This window comes from Haliotis asinina, chromosome 14 (genome assembly GCF_037392515.1).
Source record: "Haliotis asinina isolate JCU_RB_2024 chromosome 14, JCU_Hal_asi_v2, whole genome shotgun sequence".
NCBI lineage: Eukaryota > Metazoa > Mollusca > Gastropoda > Lepetellida > Haliotidae > Haliotis > Haliotis asinina.
In genome coordinates, this window is record NC_090293.1 from 24483679 (window position 1) to 24506708 (window position 23030).

The following is a 23030-nucleotide window of genomic DNA, read 5'->3' on the forward strand; positions in this document are numbered from 1 at the left end:
GAATGATCTCTGACTGGAGAGCATTCTCTTCCCACAGTGGTTACTTGTCATATCTTCCTACGTAACCTCTGTTCTAATATGACCCTTTCATGATGCGAGTATTCAAGACTCGTGATTGGAGGCAATCAGACTTAGTAGTGCAATCAGCGACCTTGTTTCACAAGTGATCGTTCGCAAGATCTCGGTAATTTCCGGATGCATCATGAAAACTAGAACCTCTTCCCGAGCGCGATACTCAAATGTTTCTTCTAGACAGAACTGTCATCACATATTTGTTTCTCCACATTGCTTGCATTTGTCAAGTTGAATCTAGGTCAATATAACAAGTGTTCTGATTGGAAAGAAAAAAGGGAGATATATCGATATTTTGCCGCTCGAGTATTTTAGATCGTATTAGAACAGAGGTTCGTAGAAGATATGACAAGTAACCTCTGTGGGAAGAGAATGACTGGAGAGGTGAATTGCTGAAAACATTAAGTGTAGACATGGCCATATACATCGCCTAATGACTGGTAGGCTCTCGCCTGCCTGCAAATAATTTAGGTTTGACGAATGGTGTAGTTTATGATCCAAATGGAATTCATCATTTATTTTACGAGTGAATCATTAATGCCTTATTATCCTAAAATATGAATATCTTTATGTGCATGTCTAAATATTAACACGACAGCTGGGCAGGTGAATTTGAGAATCTGGCAGTCTGTGTTGAAAATAACCTGCCCCGGGCAGTCAGGCAGGTATATCAAATACTGACGAACCCTACATTTAAAAATCATTAAAAACAGCAACCAATATAAGTATGAAATCTTTATTCATGCAGAACACAACCATTAGTCCACAATCATCCCTTTCAGTATGCAGTCTTACAAACTTCAGTTGTCATGACAACCTCTGACTGCTGCTTCTTGAGGTGATCACTGATGGATACAGCATATTGTGCATCTTCATCATGCATCTTCATGCTGCATCTCGCAAAACTCTTACCCAAGACCCTAACTCAGAATCCACTGGACCATCAAACATCACCAAGTTCACTTCATAATGGTTCCATTTACCCAACAGCTTAAAGGCAAACATTGGTTTAAAAAATACATATGATTATTTAGCAGGTTAGCATATGGTATGGTAAGGTCAGAAGGCACTTGAACAACTTCTATTTTTCCTTCACTCATAAGGTTACAGTTTGCAGGAACAGTTTAGGAAAATAATGAATGGTTTTGAAGCCATTTACATGTGATCCATGACATAGAGCTCACATACATCTTCACCAACACAAATACATCTTGCAGCTCTGGACACAATCTGAATATTTCACGTGTGAAACACTGACAGCTAGGAACAGTAAGGCACTTTATTACTGCAGTAAACTAGACCAATTTGCATATCACTAAGGGATGAGAATTAAGTTTGAGTACACAAAGAAGATGAAAACGGTCTGGGCATCCTTGGGGTTGTGTTAATTGAAACACTATGACATATATCATGAATGACACTAGCATGATCAAATACTCAGAATTCCACGGATTTGCAGAAAATTCTCATCCCTGAATCACTGGCAGTGACAACTTTGATTGACAGTTACAGACAAATGACTGACAGCAATCAACATGCTATAAACATTGTAGCACCAGCATAGGGAATATCAGCCAATGGCTATCAAACCTTAACTGAATTCAAACAACATAGTCCATGAGATATATGGTTGATTAAATTTTTAAAACTTTATCCAAGTCTGTGCATGCATTTAAGAATTTGTCATACATTAATGTGACATCTGCCCATAGAAACATCATGCAATCAGAATTTCTTCAGCATTTAACAAACCAGTCAACTGATCATTCAAACTGCGTTTGAGAATGCTAAATATCCTCAAAAGAAAAACTTTTAAAAACAGCAGGTGTTTGGATTAATGATTGTGTGGCAATCCTTTCTCATCAAAACTTTCCAATACCATTTTTATGCCTCCAAAGTTTGCATTAAATAAACTAACTACTAACAAATGAAACATTACATTCACAATAAACAAATCAGTTTACAAATTTAAAAGATATGATGTAATTCAGCTTCTGCTTTTAGCACTTCATTTAATGATTTAGAAATGATCCAAAGCAGCTTTATGAAAACTGGATTCATTCAAAGACAAGCGAAACAGAATACTAGACCAAGCAATCATTTGTAAGAGATGAACCTAACACTAATTTTTCGGGCAATTAAATTCTTAAACACCTCCAATGTTTAGTGATTATCTGAATGAAGGGAAGCCAATATACACTTGAACTCAATTCAAAAGAATTATTTAGTCAATTCTGATCAGGGCGAGTTTACAAAAGCAGTTTCAAACAAGCACTTACTGTATCTATTAATCAGACTAGAACTGTGTTTCTTTCATGAATAACATATACATCTGCACTTTCAAGTTTACATAATAAATGTTCAACTTCAACTGAGATTCATGTAACGAAACATAACTGTAAATTCTTTGACATGCCAGTGAAGTCTTGCTGAATCACAATATTCATCGACAGAAATTGTATATACATTGTCATAAAAACATATACATAACTTGTGACAAGGTCAAAAGTTCAGGTCATATGCTGACCTTGACCTTTATCTAACATACAAGTAATTTGTCTGTAGCATCAGTCACTGCAACATGACATAAAAATAGGTCACAAACATGAAAATGATTTCCATGGACTGAATATTTTTCAAACTTTACAACCATGTTATACTTATACTAGTCTATTACAGAAGTACAAACAACAACAAGTAAATATAGTGAGGGAGGATATAACAAGCAAATACACAGTTTGTTTGGGAGAATGTTTGAAATTTTGACTTTGTTGAATGTGGAAAGGAAAATTTAAATGAAGACTTGCCTCAAGTAAATGTATTTTTGGATTCAGGCTTTTCATACAAATAGATAGCCGTGTTATGTCATTCTTGTATATTTTCTAACTGTTAACATCCACATAGAACTGGGTTGTAAAATACGGCAAGCTAGTCTTGGCATGGATCTGATATCAAGACGGCACCGAACGGATTTAATGAAAGCAATTACACTGACTAGGAAATGTCAGAACAAGTATTCCAACACTCAAATTTGATCATTTTGAATAATGTATTGCCCTTGTTTTAAGTGTAATTATTTAGAATTGAAATGAACAAATAAATCCTTGGCTTACTTTCAGCAAAGATGAATAACAGTAAATGTCACAGCTTTTGGTATTTCTCTAAAAATTCCACATTAAGGACTTGCTTGTTATCCTCGCACAGTTCATGACACATCCATAAAAATATAAATAATAACAAAGCTGATGGTATTGAGAAGTAACGGCCTTCTTTTTCAAGCGTATCACAGGTGAACTTTGAAAATTAAAACTTTTAAAATTCTTGTTATTGTCTCCAAAATGAAATAGTTTCTTCAGGTGTGTTGTTCTTCATGACAGAAGAATGGCACTATACAAAGCATCCTCGGTATCTCCAGGATACACATTCCGATAAATCTCTATTCCCTAAGGCTCAGTCCAGTAATTTTATTAGGTCCCTTTGCTGGCTCCGCATTCTCACAGTAGCCAATCTGCTAAGTCGCTGTTACAACCGAGATTGCCAGTGTCAACAGACAGTGGTTGCAGCTGCTAAGGTTTGTTCACAGTGTGACTCAGATTTTGGGGAAGTCATACAAACTGACAGGTTCAAAACTTAAAAAATATATATATATGTAAAGAACTCTTTCTGTCTCTTTCAGAGTAAATCTGCATGATTTGTGTTACCAAGTTTAATCAGTTAGATAATTTAAGAAGTGAAAGTGACACCTGATTGGATAAAAAGCCAGCCAAGGGAGGTAATAAATTCATGAAGTAGATAGAGCTGTAGATGCACACTGGGTATAGTGGAGATTTATCAGAACGTATACCCTTGAGATATCGAGGATGCGTACAAGGGAATGACTATATATTTACATAAATGCGACAACCAACAAAGATTATAAAGCCACTTCAAAAGTTCAGGCCAAAACTAATACACGGGGTGGTTATCGTCTTTTAAGCAGAGTCAGCCTTCAAATGAACACATTTTCTTCCTTTTGACTTCAATGACACACAAGAACTTTATACAGCTAATCGTGATGACGTCCACAGATGAAATTCCCTGGGAATCGAACTATGCCGACATAATCACAACATCCGTAGATTCATCTGTTCTTGTTAAGTCCGCCATGACAAGGAAACTCACTGTATCTGACAAATATCCGCATAGCACTATCTAGAGGATCAGCGTCCGTGGCTTCAGTGATGTCACATATGACCTTGCTAGTTCTGTCATTTCTAACTGGTCTGTAGTCATTCCACAAGCCACTCGTTCGAAGTTAGCATCCAACTGGAAGGAAAGTCAAACATTTGTTTGTTTTTAGTGAGTCTGACCATTCAATTATGATAGCTGCCTCCTACAAGCATGGGTTGCTGAAGACCAATTTTAGTGAGTGAGTGAGTGAGTTTAGTTTTACACCGCACTCAGCAATATTCCAGCTATATGGCAGCGGTTTGTAAATAATCAAGTCTGGACCAGAAAATCCAGTGATCAACAACATGACCATCAATCTGTGCAATTGGGAACCGATGACGTGTCAACCAAGTCAGCGAGTCTGACTGCCCGATCCCGTTAGTCACCTCTTACGACAAGCACAGTCGCTTTTTATGGCAAGCATGGGTTGCTGAAGGCCTATTCTACCCCGTGACCTTCAGACCAATTTTAACTTGGATTTTCATGAGTCCAATTTTTAATATAACAGGTTTTGTTTATGGTTAGAATATGACACATTTTGTTGGGCTGACCCGATTCCATGTTTCACTGGTTGTTTCCTGTTAACAAAGGCTTTTAACAGAAGCTTATGTAAAGCTTTTTGATATAAAATATCAAAGACAAAGATCTTTGGTTGTTTGTTATTAACAGCCACACTCAGCAATAAATCAGCTATATGATGTCTCTTTGTAAATAATTAAATGTTGAACAGATAATTCAGCGAGAAACATTAATGGACACAAATGGCAAATATATAGAAACAGACATTACTTAAATATTAATTAACAAAGATCTAGTATTAGTTTTTGTTACAAATATGTATATATATCTGTAATTTAATGTTGTATTAGAGGAAAATGATCATCTCTAAGAGCAGTAGTTTCTGATGATATTCTTCTGTAAAAAGTAAGAGTTGACTTGGTACATGTGATATATGTGGTCTCACCTTTGGTAAGTGAGTTTGTTCAAAATTGCCCCTGTTCACCCAGTAGAAAATGGGTACCCGGTGAGAAAACATCATGTGACTCTAACCTTCTAGCGCCTAAGAGGCGCCTTGGGTTATTTTTCAGTAATAATAATCAGATTCTGATTACAGCGTCCAGTGAGCAACTAGTTAGTTGGATACTAGAGGTTATATAAATGAATTATTATTATTACTATTATTACACGTTCATAACGATTACACTGACAGGGAAGGTATTATCAGGTGAAAATATTTACCTTGACCAGAGCTCTACTTGGAATATCAGTAAACTGGATTCTCTTGCTTGACTTCTTAGCTTTCTTTACCTGGAACTACAAACACAGCTAGTAAGTTTACAATCATAAAATCAGCCAATGAACACAATAATAATGGTGATTACTAAGACCACCAAGCAATTAGACACAACCTAAAGCATGGAGGAGTACATACCGAAGTTCCAGGAGATTTAGGGAGAGCAAACACATCTAGAACTTCCTCTGGGAGAGTGTCCTTGATAATGGATGGCGGGGAGAACAGCAGGCTGGTGTCACCCAGCAGGGACTTGCTCTGGAAGAGTGAGTGAGTGAAGCGGGTTTTATACCAATTCCAAAAAGTATTTCAGTTCAGGGTTTTAAATGGTATTACTTCATTTTAAATCTACACGCTAATATTTACCAAATGACAGAAATAAAATTATACTGCGCCTAGATTTTCAAAGCTTTCTTAGCCCTAAGACAGTCGTAAGTCAATGTTAATGTATGGCACTTATAATTATCTTAGCACTAAGAGAGCTTCGAAAATCTAGACACTGGTTAACATCAGATATGGGTTTGGGTTAGGATTTATTTTCAGACACTGTGCTTGTTGTAAGAGGTCATTAGCAGGGCTGGGTGGTCAGATTCACTGATTTGATTGAGGCAAGTAATTTCATCGAATTACACAGACCAGTGCTCATGATGTCGGTCACTGGATTGTCTGGTCCAGACTTGATAATTTACAGTCAACTATCATAAGGCAGGAATATTGAGGAGTTTCTTGTTAACAACAAACAAAACCAAAGAAATAAAGCCAGCACGAGTAACTAGTAATCGAAACAGGAAAGGAAGTACAGGGATTGATTTTAGTGCTTTGTTACTTGCAGTAGTACAACCTAATATTACAAAGTGCAATTGTAATATGTGCACCATGTGCAAGTAAATTTTTTAGATATGTTCCAGCACTAAAAATAACATTATGAGCATATGTATATGGGCACTACATCAAAGAAACCTATTTAAGTGCACTGAAATCTGACGTTTTAACACTACATCGCAATTGGAATTTGGCTGGTGCAACTTGGATTTTATCTTGCAGGTTGCACCTTTTGCAAGTGGGTTAACATCTCTCATATGAGCCCTGAAGCCCTGAAGTAACCACGGTTTTTCGGGATACAAACTTATATTACTTTCAGTTTACAGGTCCTTTAGAAAACATTTCAGACCGATGACCGTCAAACACTGCTAAATTCTGGACAAGGCATGAGACTTTAGGTTTATAAGAAAAGGATAGGATATTTAGGATATAAGAAAAACTTACTGGAGTCTCTGGAGACATCAACAACGACTGTGAGACACTATACTTGTCCCTGTCTGTCGACCACTTCTCCTCCAGTGACTGCCGAACACGGTTATGCTGTATATGCTGTGAAAACATCATGGAAATGACAGTAATTCACAAAATCCAGTTTAAGTTCAATGAATACATCTCACAGCTTTCCTGAAAGTGTTTGTGAATTACAATTAATAAAAACTGACTGTAAGACTAGATATAGGACTGACATTTTCTACTACAGTCAGGCAGGTCAGAATAAATGTCATCAGTGAAAGGATAGTGTATGTTTTAAAGGATATGTAAAACACAACAATCATGAAAACGGGGTTGATAAATGCAAGGGCAGTAACTCTTGGTACCTCTTTGTTTGGCTTCCTCTTGGAGTGTCTGGAGTGGGTCAGTGGAGTCATCCCAGCTGACAGGTCTCCTTCGTAACCAGTATCACATTCTGCTTTCAGGATCTCCCCTAGGTCCACTAACTGACCAGGGCTCTGAACACAAATATAAATATATTTCATTCAATCCTTTGGTAATCTATATAGGTACATTTTGTTAGACATAATTTTAAGAATAAACAATGATGTAAATATACTATAAGTTTAGCAACATGCATGTGGTGATGTTGCTGGACTTAGAAACCTTAGCATGTCATATTGCATATATAGACGAATTTCACCAGCCTAGGACTTAAGGTTTGTTACACAAAAGAAATAGGCTAGCTATTCTCAAAATGGCCACAGATCTACGAACATCTTAAGCCCATTCTAAACACATTGGATAAAAAATCAAACTTGAGAAACCTTCGGGCTACAAATATTTTGAGAAAAAGAGCCCTGGTTCCATTTTCCACAAGAATACATCATTTAGGGCCAATATTCAGTGTCCCCTACTGTCATATTGCTATAACACTGTTACAAGTGGTAACAAAATAAACACATTTACTTCCCTTAAATATTAATTAAAAAGATGCAATAGGACAAGTTTTTATCAACAGATTAAAACTATTTGGCATTGGAAAGCATATCAATTCTGTAATATAAGGAGGGTTTCAGAAAGCAGACATAAAATGCCCACTTACTCTGAAAATTGCCTGACAACCATTGTTTCTGCGAGAAAAACACATGTTGATGCTACACCAAATTCTGTACACTGAATTAGAAACAAATTCCATCAGCATCCCTGCAAACTTCAATGAAATATAACCAACCCATTGTCTCTGTGCGCCAGCCTTCTTCTCTATCTCTGCCAGAGCGTTCTTGAAAGGTGTCGGTGTCCGTGGAGTGGCATCTAGCAGAGACGGATTCAGATGCGGGGTATTCAGTTTAGAGCTGAAACACAAGACTTGGCACTGAATACAAATAGACTGTTTTGTTATTTTGACAATCTAGAGGAGCTACTTCTCATGAATTTTAATCAGGGGAGGGGGTGGGGGCAAAATATAACCAACTAAAATTGTAAATAAATTAAACTGTACCAGACAGGAAGCTGTGGTAAGGAGATCATTCTTTATTACCTATTAGGGACAAAAATATAGGGGTTCATACGATATCCTAAGGTAAAATATCACCTTGGAATGGTGACATCATTAAAAATGCTATGACATCACATTTCTTCTATGACGTTGCATTCTGCATGCAACAACAGTGTTTAGTGGACCTATGTTTGAAAGTAGACTTTGTTTATTTTCCTCAATTTGACAACTTCAGTAATATATAGAATACTATATTCGTTTCCATATAATAGTTTGCATACAACACTTAGGCCTGAATATGATATTCCTCACTCTTGATCAGGAAATACCAACATTTAGGCACTCGTGTTGTACACAAAGTATGGCATGGGACCTTATATAATATCCTCTCAATTCTATGTCTCTATTTCTATCCTGTATAGTTGTTATCAGTAAGCTTTCAACACATTCACAATACAGATGACTATGAAGTTTCTCACTAATTTCATCACTCCTTCTGGCAAGATACAAGTGAAGATGCAACAGTTCTGTGTCAGGAAAACAACAACTACATTTGAACATTTCGTGAAACTGCTTTTCCAATACATATTGAACAACCCCCCTCGCGCAAAGAATGATGCAAATTATAGTCAGTTTTCAGTAAAAACAGTATGATGAATTTCATTTTAAACAAAAGAGTAAATCAAATAAAGTGAAATTAAGATTGCGAATCCTCATAATCTTACTTAGCCAGTTGAACATTTCAATCTCAGAATTTTATTCAACTTCGGATAAATAGAGAATCTCACACAAGTGTCTACTGATATCAACATGATTTGATAAAGTAACATATATCTGAAGCTTTATCATCCAAAATCATTCTTCATTAGTTTTCAGTGAAAACTGTTCATCTCTGAACACAGCACTGGCATAGGATTTGCAGTGCAACGATGTCATAGAATTGTGATGTCATGAAGTTCATGATGTCATAGCATTGTCAGGGTATTGTGCAAAATCTACTGTCAAAGCAATATCTCATAGGAGATATCGTCTGATCTCGCACAAGCAGTATCTACTGTGGAACACAGTTTTGGATAATAAAAGTTGTTTAACAAATGATCATTGTTTCAAGTCGCCTTACATAGCTTTGCATTACTAGGGGGTATGAATATTAAACGAAACACTGAGAACATGTACAGGTGGGCTATGTTAATGCTCATCACGTGTGCATGTGGATTTGTTTCACTGTTCCAAGAACTGTGCTTACCCCTTTGTAATGCAAACCAAAAATACTGATCTGAATGTACGATCGTCTGTTAAACAACTTTCATCCTCAGCAGAATAAAATTCTGAGACTAAAATTTTCAATTGGCAAGGTAAAATTATAATAACAAGAAGAAGACTTAGTCATCAATATCACCCACATTACCTCCAGTTTCAGTCGAAGTCAAACTTGTTGCCATGGAAACGCCAAAAATATTTTATTCTGAATTCCAAAACTATCAAAAGGCACCAGTACACCAATAGACCTATGTCTATATGTCAAGTTTGGGGAAGAAATATTGAGCAGTTTTAGAGTTCTGTTCTGGAAAAGATAAATGTGCACAGACGGACAGACACACGCACAGACCAGGTGCATTTTAATACCCCCCACCCCCAAAAACATGTTGCGGGGATAATAAGGGTATTTGTAATGCACTGAACTCCACACCACATAGGGGGCATGCTCATAGCGCTACACTCCGATTACTATTACCCCAAATAACCCAAGCTGCCTGTTAGAAGGTTATAGTCACATGACTTTATCTCACCGGGTACCCATTTTCTGCCAAGTGAACAGAGGCAGTTTTGAACAAACTCACTTGCCCAAACTGAGACCACACGTTTCACATGTGCTTTGTGGATTATGAGGATTTGAAATGTTAATTTCACATTATTTGGTTTAGCTTTTAGTTTAAAGCAGAAATCACTGGTACGTTTTCACTGCAAATAGACTTTAGTTTTTGTCATGATTCAAAGATTCCTGTTTTTATAGTTATCTGAGTGACAAATATGTGAGAAAATATAGATGAAGAAACATCACACAAAGAGGCTGCTGAAAGGTGAGCTAAAATGTATCCAAAGTGAAGTAACAATCAGTCTAAGATTAGATACAAGTACACATGAGTTTTGCTCCCATTTAACATGGATAAGGACACACTATCAACCAACAACCAACCCACACCACCAGGTTCATTAACTATTACACAGAAGGTCGTTTAGTATCCTCTATTTATCTAAAGTCATCTAAAATTGAATACATGGTAAGTGAGTTAAATGTTAGTTTCAGTATAATGGATACTGCTGGGTTTGGACTCACTTGTCTGTATCTTTCATCACAGGAGTCCTCAGAGTGTCTATACCAGAGGTACAACTCCGACTCTGAGGGCCAACAGGTGTAGAGGTCAGTTTCCCATTGCCATAGGGGATTTCAGGACTGTTCAAAAACTGGAACAAAAAGTGTTCATCCAGAATACTGGAAAATCACAATGCTTAGCATTACTATTTATACACTATTTATACATAACTCTGAGGGTTATGAAAGCATTTGTAAATGAAGTGCACATAGAGTAAGTGGGTGTATTTAATGTGACTTTCAACAATATTTCACAGCTATAGTGCTGACTAATGTATATAAATGGTGAACCAGAATTCTGACTCACAATCATAGGGTCATATGTGACCAAGGGGAACAACTCTGAATACAAAATAGCAATTATAGCCCGTTTGGTTCAAGAGTGGATCAATGAATTACTATGTAAATCGAAAACTAATAAGCATAACATACTCAGTGAAACGCTCATAATCAAAACATCATACCAACTATGTGAGGCTTTTGCAAAATGTTTGCAATTCATCAGTCCGCTTTTGAGCCAAACGGACTATAACGCAACTGTACCACGTGTGAGAGTGAGTGAAAGAGAATATAGTGTTACACCACTTTTAACAATATTCCAGCAATATCCCGGCAGGGGACACCAGAAATAGGTTTCATGCATTGTACCCATTTGGACATTCGAACCTGTGTCTTCAGAGTGACGAGCAGATGCTTTAACCATTAGGCTACCCCACTGCCCCAAACCACTTGTGCCCCAAGTATATATATAAGAACCTTTGTGTTTGCCTATGTTAATTTCAGTTATGATCATAAACGACCATTCTAAGCTGGCAGGTATAATCACAACATACCTGTGACGGAGAAAATGGCAAGTTTTTGATGGGCGTTCCTGTTGGTGTCTCTGGCTCAGATTTAATGCCACTGAGACCAAAGGGTTCCTCATTCTCATTAGTATCATGATCCTCATCTGCGACAAGAACTGTTGGCATCACATGACCATATCCCTTGTCGACAGTATAGCTTTCACGGGGTCGAACATTGCGCTGGAAACAAACTTCAGCAAATCAAAACACTGACAAACACAAATATTAAAAGGTAAAAATTTTGTTGCTAGGGTTCAGCATTTACAAATAACAACACTTGTTAAATATACAGAGAAATTCCTTATTACTGGTTGTGTATTCTGTACATTACAGATAGTATTTCTTTATAGTACATTCTGATGCAGAATGTAACACGATACACAATGGAAGCCCTCCAAACTGGCATGCGTTGGGTCCGGCAAATATGTGGGTATAGTGAGCATGCTCGTGTCAGTCTAAGAATGATTGTCCGTGTGCCGCAAAATAAAACTGAACATGTTGATAGTCATCATCTTCTTATTCTTCAATAAAGGTAACAAAAAAACATACAACACAAGCGTGTGTGCATATAATTTATGACTTACAAATGTCAGTAAGGTTAGCTTGCTGTTTTTGTTATTTCATCACAAGAGTGGTATTCTCAGTGACAGTGTCCAAGCTTTGACCATGGCGAGCGAATGAAATTGGTTCAAGACACCAATTTATTCTGTTTGCCATGTGACACGTGCCGCTCACCAATTTACCTCACCTTCTTTATGTTAACCACCATACTTAACTAATCTACTGTATTGTTAATACAATCAGCCAATCAACAGGAGAACTAAGATGCCAGTTTTGTAAGTACTAACTACTGTACGAAGTATGGAGTAGGCTGACCCTGGTTTAGAGGGCATGCAAATGATAAAAAATAAACTAGCTTCTGCCAGAATCAAATTCAAGTGCCGATATTGAGAACATGCAGTATTGAGGGGATGGCGGTTTTGAGGGCTTCCACTGTACATGCTGCACATGACCACCAAAGTAATTATTTCCTTTTTAGTAAATAAGTAACCCTTTATACACACATCACCAGTAGAGCTGGTTACTGCTAAAGAACTATAATAACTACACAAATCTTGTCTTACCTAGCAAACTACACACAGTTATTGGAGTATGTTCATTTAATAACAATAGCCAACACATAAATTCCTAAAACAAAGAAAACAGGGTTTTTCAGCGTGGCACTTGTGTTGATATTCTTGAGCATGAGGATACATATCTAGGCATGTATTATATCGTTACTTATGTGTCTGGATAAGATCATATCAAGGCACTCAGGAAACTAGCACTGAAGTCATTTTGGCATGAAAAATGTGTAAACCGACCTGTTTCCTGCGCTTACTCTTGCGCAAGATGGCCGGTGGTGTTGTGAGCTTATGAGCTACAGGGGAGGTAATTGGTATCAGACCACCTGGGCTCTTCAGTTTGCCAAGAGAATGCCCATCAAACCTCAAACCTGAAAAACAAAAGCCAGACAATATGTAGCAGGGCTTGATTTAGGGCTTTGATACTTACATTGTTGCAACCCAATATTAAAAAATGCCACCCAGTTATTAATCTAACTTGCACCAGGTGCAAGTCAGGTTTTAAGTGGGTAAACTTTCGAATAAAACATCTCAATAATTTGAAAGAATATTTCTTTCTTGACACATTGTAATAAAAACAGTGCATCTGGAATTTGTCTGATGTAACTAGATTTTTATCTTAGGTTGCACCTGGTGCAAGCAGGTTAACATCTCTTAAGCCCTGTGTAGTAACTATAACTGCTTCTGTAACCATGAATTATTGCTACAGACATCATGTAGCAACTGTTACCTACTACTTCTGTATCAGGTTCTTATTGTTACAAATATAATGCAGCATCTATAACTTAATACTTAAACTGTTGTAACAGTAGACTACAGCTGCTGACATCATCATACTGCAGACATCCATTTGGGGTATTTTATGTGAGCTTTGTGTGTTTATTGTTTAAAGCTGCACTCAGTAATTTTTCAGGCATGACAGCAGGCTGTAAATAATTCAGTATGTTCCTGACAATCCAGTGATTAACATCAGGAGCATTGAACTATGTAATTTGGATATTGACATGTGTCAACCAAGTCTGCGAGTCTGCCCACACGAAACCATCAGACACCTCTTACAACAAGCATGGTTTCCTGAAGACCAGTTCTAACACATCCTTGATATCTCCAGGGTATACATTCCAGTAAATCTCCACTATACCCTGGATGCACCTACGGTCCTGCCAGGTGAATTTATTACCTCCCTTGGCTGGTTTTTTACCCAATCAATTGTCTACGTTGGGAAGTTGGGCGAACCAATCACAACTCACTTTCGCTTTCTAAATTATCTAACCGATTAAACTTGGCAGTACAAATGATGGGGAGGTACTCTGAAAGGTAGAAGAAGTCTGTGCATGTATTTTTACGTTTCGAAAGTTATGTATGTTTCGAGCCTGTCGATTTGTCTGCATTATTTCCCCAAAAATGTGAGTTGCACTGCTAACAAACCTTCACAGTTGCAACTGCTATCTTTGTGGACACTGGCAAGCTCGGATGCAACAGCAGCTTAGTTGATTGGCTACTGTGAGAATGCAGAACCAGCCAAGGGAGGTAGTAAAATACATAAAAATAAAAGCCAAGGGAGTCTTAGATGCATCCACGGTATAGTGGAGACTTATCGGAACGTATACCCTGGAGATATTGAGGATGATTCTAACCAGGACACTCACATGTCTTTGGGAAGATAATGCAGACAAGACTAACATTCTTAACTCATTTCCATTGTGGGAAATAGGTTTCAGGAGTAAAAAAATGCAGTCAGACACATTTGGTACTACTGAAGGTGTCCTTGGTCATCGAATAAGTCTGCCCCTCACCTGTCGACCCTTTCTTCTGCAGGCTTGTGAACTTAATGGGGGTCACTCCTGTTTGGGATTCTATGCCATTGATGAGGTCCAAAGAAGACAGGCCTCCAAAAGTGTTAACTTCCATCATGGCATCTGCCATATTGGCAAAGTTTCTGTAAACATGCGGGAATAGCATTCATGAAGTCAGTGGGGAAAATATCAGAGAATGGTGTGACCAGGTCTAAGCCAAAGTCCTCCTAGGGAATGAGTAAAAGTACTGTTTCCTGGATATTAAAAAAATACTTTGGTTTGCTATAAATACATTCGGATTGCTGAGTTATACCATTCTTAGACATGGTGAAAACTGATGACTTACTTGAGGGGAGTTGCAATATTGTCTGAGGGTTGCAGTGAGATCACCTGCAAATTCTGACTGGATGCCGAAGGTGCAGTATTTTGCACCCAACCTTGACCTCCAGTCACAGACGACACATAACCTGCAGGCAAATGGAGAAACATATATATGGTTACTAGGTTAGGGCCACTCAACCCCTCAATGACCTCAAATAAAATAGCTATCGTCACTATCCCCATGTGGCCCCCAAAGGCGCTGGGATCAATAAACCACAGTACAGCCCCCATCCACCCCCAGCAACTCTGCACATAACGCTGAAGTCACTAAGACTCACCCCAATGAACCTGAACAAAATATTGGGATCACTCACACCTCAGTGACCCTGAACATAATGCTTGTGTCAGTCAATCCCCTAAAGACCTGAAATATACAAATTTGGTCATTTCATCCCCACATGAACTCCAACGGTACTGGGATCATTAAACCACAACCCACCCAAGTGACACCCAACCTAATGATGAGGTCACTCGCACCCAACCCAGTGACCTCAAACTTAATGCTTGTGTCAATCAAACACACATTCACACCAGTGACCACAAACATAATGTTTGTGTCACTCACACCCACCCAAGTGACCCTAACATAATCTTGTGTCACTCACACACACTCCAAGTGACCCCAAACATAATGCTTTAGTCACTTTAATCCCTTATAACCTCAATGGTGCTGGGTTTACTAACACCCACCACAGTGACACTAAATATAATGCTGTGGTCACTCTATCTCCACATGACCTCAACAGCGCTTGGGGTCACACACACCCTCCCCAGTGACCCTAAACATAATGCTTTGGTCACTCAACTCCTAAGTAGCTCAATGCCCACATCATCTCCACCAGGATTTGTAGTACAATCATAATGTTTCATCGACTCAACAAGCAATGGTACTACATTCAGACTATGTCAACAATTATACTTACCTCCATTCAAGGGAACATTTTTGGGGACAACCTGCAAACAAAACTGACAGGTCTCAGTACATACTATCATTATCTTCAAGGGTAGATAAAACCATGCGTTACATAAAACTGATCTAACAAATCTGTACAGAAGAAAATGAAGCATGTAGTGCTAGCACTGGCAAACAACCTGAGGTACAATACATATCAATACTAAAACATTAGTCACAACAACATATTGCTAAAGTATTGTCCACTGAAGCTGCAATACAATACGAATCCTGATTATACCATGGCAGTACATTAAGAATCACAGTACCAAAATCTTCAGTTCTAACATCAACTATAAAATTCCATAAGATCAAAGCAAAACCATTTTAAAGTATTTTGTCAAAGTATTTTGTCAAAGTATTTTGTCAAAGTGTGCCAGTTTTGTTCAATGTTCATTCGGAAATGAAGTAATTAAGTTTATACACAGTCTCTGTGAATGTGGGTAAATTGGGACACAGTTCCTGGCGCAAGAACTTCTGAGAAAACTTAATGTTTAATGGGCACTCTTGAAGTTGAAGAGTCAAAAGTGAAACTGGCTGTAGAAGTTTTATGTTCTTTTATGCAGCCCCTAAAAGGAGTGATTAACAACATCAACTGTGAATGTGGTGATTCATATACAGGTGAAACTCCAGCCCCATTGACACCCTCATAAAAGAACATAAAACCTCTACAGCCAAGGCAAACAGCAAATAAGCCCCCTCAGACCATCAACAAAAATTCCCCATTCATCGAATCAAATTCGGCAAATTCGAAGTAATGTCAACCAAAAACCAGGACTTCACAAAAAAAGATACTGTTGGAAGCCATCAAAATCCGCCACCACAAACATTTGATTGATAGAGACCAAGGATACCACATACCATCGGCCTATGAAGAACTAATGAAACCATAGACTATCTAAGCATTGTGTCTATTTGTTGTTCCTACATAATCTCCCTCGTCATTGGCTTCATCACTAGTGCTATTTGTTGCTTTAGTTCCCTACTGGCCTCCCCCAATTATGTACCACTTGTTTACTCCATCACATACTGTTGTTAATGTTAATCCACCGTCTGTCACAACATACCATGTATATAAAGCTTCTCACTATTTGGTTGTATTCACTTTTAGCCTGATAACGATACAACAATCTAAATCGAAACATCGCTCAACAAGAAGCTGTAACCTATAAAGTTGTATGTTTCATTTCCGAAAAATGTTTACTTATTAAGGGAAAATAAATAAGCAAACATATCATTAGTCAAAAGTAAGTCTTCTTTCTTGACAGAAATCGAGATTCAGCAAACATTCAAAGTTAAATATCAATGTATCGTGACCCATTTGAAGTATCGTATCAGGACATACGACAATGTAAAACTTTGCATCAATTCACTGTATTGGCAGCTCACAGATACATTGATGCGTATCATCACACCACTAAAAGCAAGTTGTACCACCTATACACCACAAGAACACAATTCCACCTTCCTTGTACAGGCATGTTGGCCATAAATATCCACATAAAGAAGGAATTCTCATAACACTGATTAATCCACTGTAACGGTCTGATCATGAACCAAGGTTTGGATCTATTCATACTTACATCATTAGGGAAAAGCTGGACTGGCGTAATTCCTTGAAGATTGTTGGAGGTACTTGGAGTGTAGGGGTGTGTGAAAATCTGAACCGGACTATTTATCCGCCGTGCTTCTTCGTGTTCATACTTTCTCTTCATCGTAGAATTCCAGTGGTTTTTTATTGCATTATCCGTCCTGTAAAAAAATAAGCTATCTGTGTCACATTCCTTACACTAGGGAAAAGAAATCCATGTTCTTCTTTCAGTGGGGGAGTATGGTCTTCCGTGGCTCTCAGCAACATTCAAACATTCCAGCAAGATCTCAACAGGGGACAACCAAAGTGGGATTAACACATTTTATTACTCACCCGTTGATGTTACTGCAGTGTAATATTTTTACGGCAATATTGCACTAGAGTAATACCGCTTGACGTATGACGTCAAAATATTTCAAAGTTGTGACGTCACAGTCAATTTATGTTGGTGAGTAATAAACAGAATACTAAACTCGCTTCCACGAAATACCATTTTTATTAAACTCGTCGAAGATTTAGTATCAAACTCGCTTTCACTTGTTTGATACCAAATCAGTAACTTGTTTAATAAAAATGGTATTACACGGAAGGTCATTTAGTATCCTCTATGTACCCATGTGGTGGATTGATATTTTAGACATGAACATAGCATTCAGTTTTTTTTAAATATTTACCGTCCAGGAAGATATTTGGCTATCTCTGCCCAGCGGTTGCCAAGTTTACGATGAAGTTGGTAAATCAGTCTGTCTTCTTCTTCTGTCCACGCAGTTTTCTTGATGTCAGGATTGAGGTGGTTATGCCACCTGTCGGGAAAGAAGAAAGCACATATCACCATGATGACTGGCTGACTAAAATACTTCAGCTGAGGTTAAATCCCTTGGCCCACTTGCACAGAGCAATCTTAGCGCTACGACTGTTTTAAGCCTATGTTGGAGAATGGGAGTTACAATCATTGCAGCACTAAGACTGCTTTGTGCAAGTGGGCCCAGAACTTTATATCCCAATCTCATTCAGACACAATCTTTCTTTCCAATACCATACGTTTCTGCAAACTTCAATAGACAATTATTGGTGAACTGAGTGAACTGCACTCATCATTCTCATGGTTTTGACCTTGAAACAAAGATTTGGATGAAATTCAACATAATTTTCACAAGTCCATATACCAGCTTGTGAAAGGCAACCACAAAGTTTTCATATGAATATAGACATGTCAACATCTGTATGAACACAAACTGTACCTTTCTCGACACTGTTTTCCAGTTCTGCCTTTAAGATGCTTAGAAATCAGTGTCCAACGTTTAGGGCCATACTCTCCAACCAGCTGAATAACCTTGTCATCCTCCTGTGAACAAAATACAAGTCAGGTCAACACAAAACATGTCAGGTCGACACAATGTAAGTATGTCAACACAATAAAACTAAAAGCCAGGGCCCCATTTCAAAAAGCTCTTGTAGCGATATAACTAGCACTAGACAATACTGAAGCCTGGAAGAAATCTTGATAAGATAGTGTACCATGTTTCTATAACACAAAATTCTGCAAATGGCCAAGTTGTCTGTAGTGATGACCTAACCATAGCCATGTTATTAAAGCAAACAGTAATCCCCCAGCTTTGGTAATTAACAGTGCAATTGTGGTAACGAAGTGCTTTCTGACATTGGTCAGATCAGAGTCAGCTGCCAGTGTCAGAGAACAGTGGAGGGTAACACCACTGTTTAAGACCAACTAATTAGTTTTCTGTGTTCCAAGGTCATAACTTTATTCAAAAAAATAAACCAAACAAACTCTACATGTTTTTTGATTATTTCAAAAAATGTGCCACCATTTGCCAATTGTGCTTTTTAGAAATCTAAGCCATATCAGAATAATTTAACTCTGATTGACAATCATTACTGAAAACACATTTGTTCAGCAAAGTCTACCATTGCCCATGACTCAAAGCCCTTTTGAGCAGTCCTTTACTGCCAGATACCACAACATAGGATCATAATCTGACTGCTTGAAAAACATGCAGTGCATACTCATAGTTACAGATTTATCTGTACAACATATCTGTCCATGTTACATGTCTTACCTCCTTTGTCCAAGGTCCTTTGATGAGGTCAGGGTTGAGTACTTTATACCATCGATACTGACACTGGATATCGGTGCGATCAGTGAAATACTCAGATATGGCTTTCCAGTCACTGATGCCTCGTACTTCCACAAGTTTGCGCAGTTTTTCGTCCTTTAAAACACCAATTGTTCCATCAATAACAAAGTTAGCATTAAATCAGATTGTAATAGACTCACAAAGTCAGCAATCCCATTTCTTGCTCTTACAACAAGCATGGGTTGCCGAAGATCAATTATAATCTTGATCTTCACAGGTTCAGGGCTCGATTTAGTGCTTTGCTACTTGCAGTGGAGTAACCCAATATTACAAGATGCAACCCAGTTATTAGTCTAATTTGCACTAGGTGCAAGTTAATTTTTGAGTGAGAAAACTTCTGAATAAAACATCTAAATAATTCAAAATTTCATTACACATTGCAATACATGCAGTTCATCAGGAATTTGGTGCAAGTTTGGTTTTATCTTTGGTTGCACCTGGTGCAAGTAGGTTACCATCTCTTAAATCGAGCTCTGCAGGTTGGTCTAGATAAATCAGTATACCCACTATGTCAATGTGGGCAATCCTTCAGCCTCTATGGCTAATATCAGTCTTGTCAGGAGTGAGTGAGTTTAATTTTATGCCCTTTAGCCACATTCCAGCAACAACACGGCAGGGAACATCAGATATGGGTTTCACACATTGTACCTATGTGGGGAATCAAACCAAAGTCTTCAGCGTGGCAAGTGAATGATTTAACCACTGGACTACACTGCCTCATCAGTCATGTCAGGAAGATCATAAATATACAAGTCATTTCATGTGACATTGCTTGCATTGATCTAGATGTCAAAAACATTTTGATTATTGAATGAAACGCAAAAAGAGCATGATGTTCATGAATTGTTGAACATTTAAACAAAAATGAAAAAGAAAACTGAAGTGAAGAAAGTGACAATACAGCTGTCTGTAAATAATTGAGTCTGGACCACACAATCCAGTGATCAACAGCATGAGCATCGATCTGTGCGATTGGGAACTGATGACATGTGTCAACCAAGTCAGCGAGTCTGACCACCCGATCCCGTTAGTCACCTCTTACGACAAGCATAGTTGCCTTTTTATGACAATCATGAGTTGTTGAAGACGTATTCTCTGTCCCGAACCTTAACGGGTCCCAAGAACATTCAGTGTTATACATTCATCATTTAATTTTAACCATCTATGAATCATAATCATCATACAATGAGAAATGTACTTACTTCTTCTTTTGTCCACCTGCCTTTATTAATGGCTTTCTTCCACCTCACATGAGGCAGATCATAGTCATGATCAAGCGGCTCCGCATCATCGGTGTCCTCGTCACTGCTCAGGGACTGTCGGCTGTTCGACCTGGAAATTGGAAACATGAAGAAATTACAAGTCTGTATTTCAGTTAAAAATATCTCATATGCGCATTGTTTCGACTACAAAGACATTTGATTTTGATAATAATTATCATCTGTTGAAATAGTTTGGGGTATAAAAATTCATTTCAGCACAAGCGGACCATCTTTTGGTAAATTGGTGTATATATTGGTGCAAACCTAAGGAAAATAATTAGATCCTGTATTTGAAATATTACAATGTTCTGATAAATATTAAAAATAGACAAAGAACATGCATGAATCAGTTGAAGCAAGTCAGGTGCTCATCTGACAATAAAATCTGAGAATTGTACTTCTGAGGCCATGAAAACTGATCAATAAACATCATACGAAAATGGATCTGTATCGATCCATATGGTATCAAAATCAAGTCATTTTCACTTTTGCAGTTTTACATACATAATTAAGAAAATCCCTCTTTGAACAAGAACATAATTGGAGGCCCTGCCTCCATTAGAAACAGTATCTTCATTACTAATAGAACAGAAAATACAATTCCCATCAGTAGACAAAATATGGGAATTACATCGACCAATATACAGTGATGGGTTAGTTTCCCATCCAGTATCATTAACTCCTTGCATGTTATTGAAAATCCAAAATCATAAGGGCTGAAAGATAACAGAAACTGATGATCTTATTTGTCAATAAACAAACCAAGGCCTCCTGTTGAAGTACTGTGCATAATTCAACATGGTCCATGAAATGTTGGACGAAAATTCAATAAGTACACACAAACATCTTCTTGGAATACTTCAAATATGATCCTGAATAAATATGACGTCATTATTACGTCAAAATATTTATTCTAAAACAATGCAATAGAATATTTACACTCGTCGAATGTTACACGTAGCAATAATGCATTGTGACGTTTCAAGGTTACGTCAGGACTTCAAAGAGATTGCCGCCACAATGACAGGTACAAAAATGTCGATTTCGGTGAAGTGAAACTGCAAAATACCAATATAAAGAGTTACCACAATCAAGCTGTTGATGCATGTGGCATTAATAATGTCCAAACGAAGAGAAGGTATGGACACGAAATGAAAACAAAGAGGCAACACCCCGCAGAGCAGGTCTTGCAATGTGTACCCGTCCACGCACCTGGCATAGTGGAGGCCAAGGTCAGCTTGGCTCATAACATGCATATGACACAAACAACCGCTTGTATTTAAGACCTTTCATTTGAGACATGGACGATGCATTCTTCGCCGGTGGTAATCCGTGTTATCCTTGAAATGCACTGACAACACTCCCCTTGCACAAAATTTCAGAAACTGACCCATGTCGTCCGCCGAAAGAATGACACACAAACCTTTCAAACTGCGCTTCAGACATCCCGATCGTCAATTTTCAGCTTCACTGGACCTTCCATAACCTTGAAGTAGCAATCGAACTTAATAATTACTTTTCAATATGTGAGGTGACAAAAAAAATCTACAAAAGCACGGCAACAAATTTCCATACGAAAATGGCGGACTGTTGTCGAATTTGCGCGCTCCAGTTAATGAGATGCAGAAACTCCGCAGCCGATTGGTCCAATAAATGTAGCATCATATTTATTTTTAGAAACACGGGAAATACGGAAGTAAGTTTTATCGACATCCTGTAGTTCTTTGTGTGGAAACTGTGAGATCAGCTAATATGAATGATGCAAAGAAAATCGGATTTAACACAATAACCACAATAGTGGATACATGGGTGAAATTCCGTGTCCACCTCTGCTGTACGAGACAAAACATAACAGTGACTAGTTTTATGCCATAGGTTGGAGGAATGTTTAAGAATGAAGATTTTTATGGATATCAACTTCTTATGTGAGAACACAACGTTTCGGAGTTAATGCTTACTCCTTCATCACCTGGAGGAATGTTGTTGACCTTTTTTTCTGATAATGAAAAATAAGTTATTGTATTACAAAGAAACGAAGAATTACAGAGCGTCATCAAACAATTTCTTTCTCCATGAATCTGAATGGACATTATGTAGTGGATTTAAGTGCGATAATTAATTTGTATGGGACTGAGTATGTGTTACTTCTGCTTTTACCAACATATCACACCTTGTGCACAAATTGTGTGGAATTGATACTAGACCTTCAGTTAACGACCGAACAT

At 37.9% G+C, this 23030-nt stretch overlaps 2 protein-coding genes across 2 annotated transcripts in view; both read right to left on the bottom strand.

The window, feature by feature from the left end:
- LOC137262284 (tetraspanin-8-like) overlaps window positions 1-23030 on the bottom strand; it is a 133744-nt gene that overhangs the window by 48916 nt on the left and 61798 nt on the right. The window lies entirely within an intron of this gene.
- LOC137261698 (myb-related protein A-like) lies at window positions 795-22419 on the bottom strand. The gene is made up of 18 exons (XM_067799476.1): window positions 22229-22419; window positions 20746-20875; window positions 19466-19618; window positions 18629-18732; window positions 18062-18190; window positions 17380-17548; window positions 15768-15798; window positions 14810-14930; window positions 14464-14606; window positions 12908-13038; window positions 11532-11723; window positions 10663-10790; window positions 8061-8181; window positions 7213-7344; window positions 6839-6943; window positions 5714-5830; window positions 5521-5595; window positions 795-4377 (listed from the first exon to the last, which is right to left on the bottom strand). Exons 1-18 carry the CDS (start codon window positions 22249-22251, stop codon window positions 4264-4266), a joined length of 2118 nt encoding a protein of 705 aa, XP_067655577.1. The 5' UTR covers window positions 22252-22419; the 3' UTR covers window positions 795-4263.

Coding starts and splice junctions, on each gene's coding strand:
- LOC137261698 (XM_067799476.1), bottom strand. CDS start 22,251: ATGTCTGAAGCGCAGTTTGAAAG. Junction 20,876..22,228: donor TCTGAAGCGCAGTTTGAAAG/GTTTGTGTGTCA, acceptor TCCAATTTCCAG/GTCGAACAGCCGACAGTCCC. Junction 18,733..19,465: donor AAGGACCTTGGACAAAGGAG/GTAAGACATGTA, acceptor TTTTGTTCACAG/GAGGATGACAAGGTTATTCA.